Source organism: Dendrobium catenatum, unplaced genomic scaffold, assembly GCF_001605985.2.
Source record: "Dendrobium catenatum unplaced genomic scaffold, ASM160598v2 fragScaff_scaffold_761, whole genome shotgun sequence".
Taxonomy (NCBI): Eukaryota; Viridiplantae; Streptophyta; class Magnoliopsida; order Asparagales; family Orchidaceae; genus Dendrobium; species Dendrobium catenatum.
Genome location: NW_021319223.1, coordinates 272,659 through 277,836, shown reverse-complemented (window position 1 = coordinate 277,836; position 5,178 = coordinate 272,659). Strand labels below are relative to the sequence as shown.

General features: G+C 37.9%; 1 protein-coding gene across 2 annotated transcripts; it reads right to left on the bottom strand.

Moving 5' to 3' along the window:
- Positions 1-1,449: 1,449 nt before the first annotated feature.
- Positions 1,450-5,178, bottom strand: LOC110096452 (probable serine/threonine-protein kinase WNK9). 2 transcript variants are annotated; one of them, XM_020822424.2, is made up of 7 exons: positions 4,873-5,178; positions 4,751-4,788; positions 4,433-4,663; positions 4,121-4,341; positions 3,884-4,041; positions 2,682-3,087; positions 1,450-2,609 (listed from the first exon to the last, which is right to left on the bottom strand). In XM_020822424.2, the coding sequence occupies exons 1-7, from the start codon at positions 4,945-4,947 to the stop codon at positions 1,672-1,674; spliced, it is 2,067 nt and encodes a 688-aa protein (XP_020678083.1). In that variant the 5' UTR covers positions 4,948-5,178; the 3' UTR covers positions 1,450-1,671. The 2 variants fall into 2 exon arrangements, with proteins under 2 accessions (XP_020678083.1, XP_020678084.1); XM_020822425.2 differs by having other exon boundaries at positions 4,433-4,660.

Here is a 5,178-nt window from a genome sequence, read left to right as displayed (position 1 = left end):
TACATACACAAACAACACCTGCTTTGAATAATGGCTACCATATCTTAGGTCTCGTTTGGGACAGTTTTCTTATTGTTTTTTAAAACAACTTTTTAAAAAACTGTTTTAAGAAGCAACAAGAAAGCTGCCTAAACGAACCCTTAATATCTCCACAAAAGCAAGTATGAGATGCGCCTTAAAATCCTATTCCCTAGCATATAACATAAAGAATAGCTTTATTATGATCAAATTTGAAAATATCTTACCATCAATAATGGCATGAGGTTACACTCATATATGGAGATTCTAACTAGCTAAATATAGTTCTTGATATATCATTAAAAATTTATCTTGATCGGGCACGAATCTCGAGGTAAAATCAAGCCGGAACTTTCTAAAATTAAATCCGGGATCAATTGAACTCCGATTTAAGCAAACTTATAGTCAAACTGAGCGTCTCGAAAATACGAACCCAACGGCACCAAATTCAACTCGATCTGAGCCAAATGAGTCTGAATAGAAGACCCGAAGCACTGTTGGCAAGTTCAAACCACAATTTGGATTACCAAATGGTTTCCAAACATGACATGATTATAGTCGAATCGAGCAGCTCGACGAGACAAATCCAACGAGCCCAAGATAGCTGAATTCCGATATCGTTAAGACCTTCAAATGTCTGATAAATGGTCCACGATCAAAGGATTCAATATCAGCCGTCCATCCGAACCACTCCACCTTTGCCCTTGATTCTCCTTTTATTTACGGGTCATGTCATCCTCAAAAACTATAAATAGCCCATCATTTCTCTTGAGAGGGGACCCAAGCAAAAAGAAGAAGAGTAGAAGAAGAGAATGATATGAGGGAAGAAACTCCTCGACCACCACCAAAATTCTGCCCAAAGCCCAAGTGACGCCAGAATTCTGCCCGACGTCCAAGTGACGCCGGAATTTCGCCCGACTTTCCAGTGACGCCGGAACTCTGCCCGGTTTCCAAGTGACGCTGAAAATCTAAGTGACTGAATTCAGTTTGAATACACAACTTGTTTGTAACTGGACTTTAATTCGTAAGTGAATCATTGTAATCTGATCATCCTAAATTTTAAGGACGAGTCAGCATCTTGTATCTCAAGCAAACACTAGTGGAATTATTTCAACTGAGCATGGCCCTGTGATTTTTTCTCTTTCCAGGGTTTTTGCACGTAAAAATTCTGATGTTTTTTTTATTTCTCTCTTGTTTGTTGTTGGATATCCGTGCAAAGCTGGAACGAAAACTTTAGTTCTATCTGTTAACTTTGTATGTAACTCCCTCTACATGTGGAGTATAAGAGTATACAGCTATTATGTTCACATTGCTATCAAGCTAACTGGAAATCCTAGCTTCCAGGCTTTGGAAGTGGAAGAAATCAAAATTTTGAATTCTTACACGCTGACAAAATTTTGGAAGTTACAGAATGAAATCATGATGCAAATATTTCAAGCTTTTGAACAAATGCATTCTTCCTTTCTTCATTGATTCTCAAAATTTTACAGCTCAGAAACATTACATACAACACCAAACTAGCCGTTAGTTCTTATCTATAAAGCAAGAATGACAAGGAGTTATCATCTAACAGATCTGCATAAATGAATAGTTTGGTTAAGGAAGAAAAAAGCCAATCTTTGGATCTTTTAAAAATAGTATTATACAACAATCTCAAACATCCACTGCATCAACTGGTAGAGATTTGGTTCTCAATATAGGAGAAGGTAAATTGTTTCCAGTATATAAGCTCTTCGCTGTGACCTTAGGTTCAGAATTTCTGTTGGGATTTGAGATGCTGAAGAATTTGTCAAAATTTAAGTCAACTTCAAAATCAGGGACTTGATCGTTAGAAGGAATATGAAAGCCACGATTATTTCCAAGATGAAAAGACTTCATTGTCGCCCCTTTCGATGCTAGCAATGAACTACAACTTAAGCCATCTTCCATTTTCTGAATCAAGTTGCAGCGTTCAGGAGATGGATGCAGATCTCCCTTTGACTCACTCAGTTCATACTGGATCTCATTTTCATGTTCATCTGCTACATTTGATGCATCTTCATGGTGTTTGTTCTCAGAATTCACATTCAGATCCCATAATTCACTTGATATTTTCTTCTTGCTACTAATCTCCACATCCATATTGGAAGAACACAAGTGATCACCTTCTTCATGATAATGACATCCTCTTGAAGCCAGTTCATCAGAATGACCAGAAGAGATCACCAGTTCTCCCTGCAACACCTCGTCTTGGTAAGTAATCTCTTCAAATCGACTGTGCACTGGTGCGCATTCAAGATTGGAGCTGTAATATGACTGAATATTCTCGAATCCGGGACCTTTTAAAGTAAGAAAGTCTAGAGGCGAATCGCATGAGAAAGCATTGGATGTGCAATTCTTGCATTGGTTCTTCAAATAGAATCTAGTTGAATTGTCAATTCCCAGACCTGCCTTCCAACCAGGAACCAAGGTTGAGAGCTCACCATCGATCATTTCTGCTATCCTTGTTACCTCATAGTCAGTAATGTCTAATTCAGAAACCATTTCAACTGCAACATTCAGAGCAGTATCAGCTTCAACATCAAAGGGGAAATAAATATTCCTCACATGGCCTGCAAGAAGAAAAATATTATATTGAGCTGGTTCCAAGTTTTCACATAAGAAGAGTTGCAGATCTACCATACCGTTTTTATCTGTAATCCTGAGCCTAAGAAACACTACTCCATCTTCTCTCCTTCTTCCTTTGATAGCAATATCCACATTACCAAAATGTTCCTCCTCTTGATTATTGAACAATTCCATACCATGGATTTCTAGCTCATCATCAGTGTAATCCAACCTGTTCTTGAAGTATGGTTCATCCGTAATTAATGAGCCATTTCTATGTTGAAGAGTTAAAGAAGGTTGCCACAATCCGATTTCAATGATATCTCCATTGTCGACCACTGGGCCAAGACCATCAATTTGGAGGAAAGGGTCTTTTAGAAGCTCCCAAGCAGGCAATCTCTGTGACGCTGCGACCAAACATTTCTCCACAAATCGCCTCACCTCTGGGTCCTTGACTTTATATAAAGCCTCAGGTTTTGTTCCCTGCAGGAAGATGAAAGGTAAATGAATTTCAACAACAACAACAACATCAAGCCTTTATCCCACCGCATGGGGTCGGCTACATAAATCATTTTTCTCCATTGTGTCATGTTAAGAGTCAAATTCTCATTTAAATCTAATAAAGAAAAGTCGTTTCTAATATTTTTTTAACCAAGTCTTTTTAAGTCTATTTCTACATTTCTTAATATAGGCCAAATATAATACATCTACTTTCCTAACAGGGCCATCGGAATGCCGCCATTTTACATGACCAAACCTTCTAAGGTGACTCTCTCTAATCTTATCTGTCACTAGAACTACTCCAACCTTTTCACGGATATGCCCATTTTATATCTTGTCTATAAGAGTAAATCCAATCATCCATCTGAGCAACCTCATGTTAGCAACACAACTTAATATTATGCTTCTCTTTTAATGGACAACATTCTGCGCCATAAAGCATTGCTGGTCTCACCACCATCTAAGAGTAAATGAATTTCAACAAAAGAGAAAAAAAGGTTGATACAAGACACTTCTTCTTCTTAAAGTATATCAGACAATTTTTTTATCAAATTGCAAATCATTTGCTTCTATTCTACAAGAAAAAAAATCAAGCATATTATAGATGTCTAACTTACAAGAAAAATATACATTTATTGTCTAGCAATTCAAGAATAACCATCATGTATATTCAGCTAAATTTAAAAAAAGGAATATAAATAGCTAATTTTTAGCATTTCAAACACAATGAACAAAGAACTTCATAATTTTTCAGACCAAACAAGATAAGATCTCTCACCGAAATAACTTTTTTATAGATTTGAGCAGGATGCGTACATTCACTATAAGGATAATCAAAGGTAACCATCTCCAACACACACATTCCAAAAGAGTATATATCCACCAATTCATTGTATTCTTCCTCATAGACCTCAGGGGCCATGAACTCTGGAGTCCCTGAACATGAACAATTTCATTAAAATCTAATTCTAGTATATAAACATGAGGCAAACTCAAAGAAGGATGGAACACTCACCAACACAATGGACGGCTTGGGACTTGCGGAGTATGGCGGCGAGGCCAAGATCACCAATCTTAACCTCTCCCTGATTCCCATTGATGAAGATATTGTCACATTTGAGATCCCTGTGAATCACAGGAGGGTCATGGCTATGAAGGTAGACAAGCCCCATGAGAATTTGCCTGCACCAATGCTTTACTGCCCTGAGGTTCACCTTTCTATATCTCTGCCTATACCTACATACACAAATCAAACACAACAAATTAGAAGATTTCAAGAGGGAAGAAGACAGTGAAGTTTCACATAAAAAAGAGATGGCCTGCTCACTGCTTAAGGGTTCCAGAGGTAAACAACTCAGTAATAAAATTGATGTTTCTCTTAGAACTGTCAACCCATGATGTATAGAACTTCATAATGTTCTTGTGCTTAAGTGCCTTTAAGAGGTGAATCTCACAATAAAGCCTCTCCAAATCCTGCGCGCTCTGAAGGAAATCATTAAGTTTAACCTGGTTCCAAGCAACCTCGATTCCTTCATACTCATCAAAAGCCCTATATCTGCTGAAACCGAATCATCCAACATAAAATAAAGTCAATATCAAATTGTCTTTTTTCTCACTTTTGGGCAATGAGGATTTAGGATCTTACACAGTTTTCGAAGCTCCTTTGCCAAGAATTTCGTTGTACTGCGATAAACCAAATAAGAAAAAGTGATGAGGATAGAGATGGGAGGAGAAAGGAGAAACCTTTAGGAACAAGAAACAACAAACCCTTCCATATCTTCCGCTGGGATCAAACTCCACAAAATCTGGGTAATCTTCTTCCTGAGGCTTCACGCTCATCATTCGATCTTTCTTTAACTGAGCTTTCTTATGAGCTAACACCACTCTTCCTCAGAGCACCCATAGATCAACTTCGCATCCTTCTTCAATCGTTTGGATCTACGGGGAAAAAGAGGGTAGATGTTGGTGCGGACTGTGAAGAGAGGATAGTAGAAATATTACCGGCAACTGCTTTGGGCCATGTAAGTTTTAGCCTTCAAGCTTTGTAAAATGCTACAGTATCAGCCTCAAAAT

Excerpts from the sequence above, each read along its gene's own strand:
- LOC110096452 (XM_020822424.2), bottom strand. The coding sequence starts at position 4,947 with ATGATGAGCGTGAAGCCTCAGGAAGAAGATTACCCAGATTTTGTGGAG. Across the intron at positions 4,664-4,750 it reads AAAGGAGCTTCGAAAACTGT|CAGATATAGGGCTTTTGATG; the intron begins GTAAGATCCTAA and ends ATTCGGTTTCAG. Across the intron at positions 4,342-4,432 it reads ACCTCTGGAACCCTTAAGCA|GTATAGGCAGAGATATAGAA; the intron begins GTGAGCAGGCCA and ends TTGTGTATGTAG.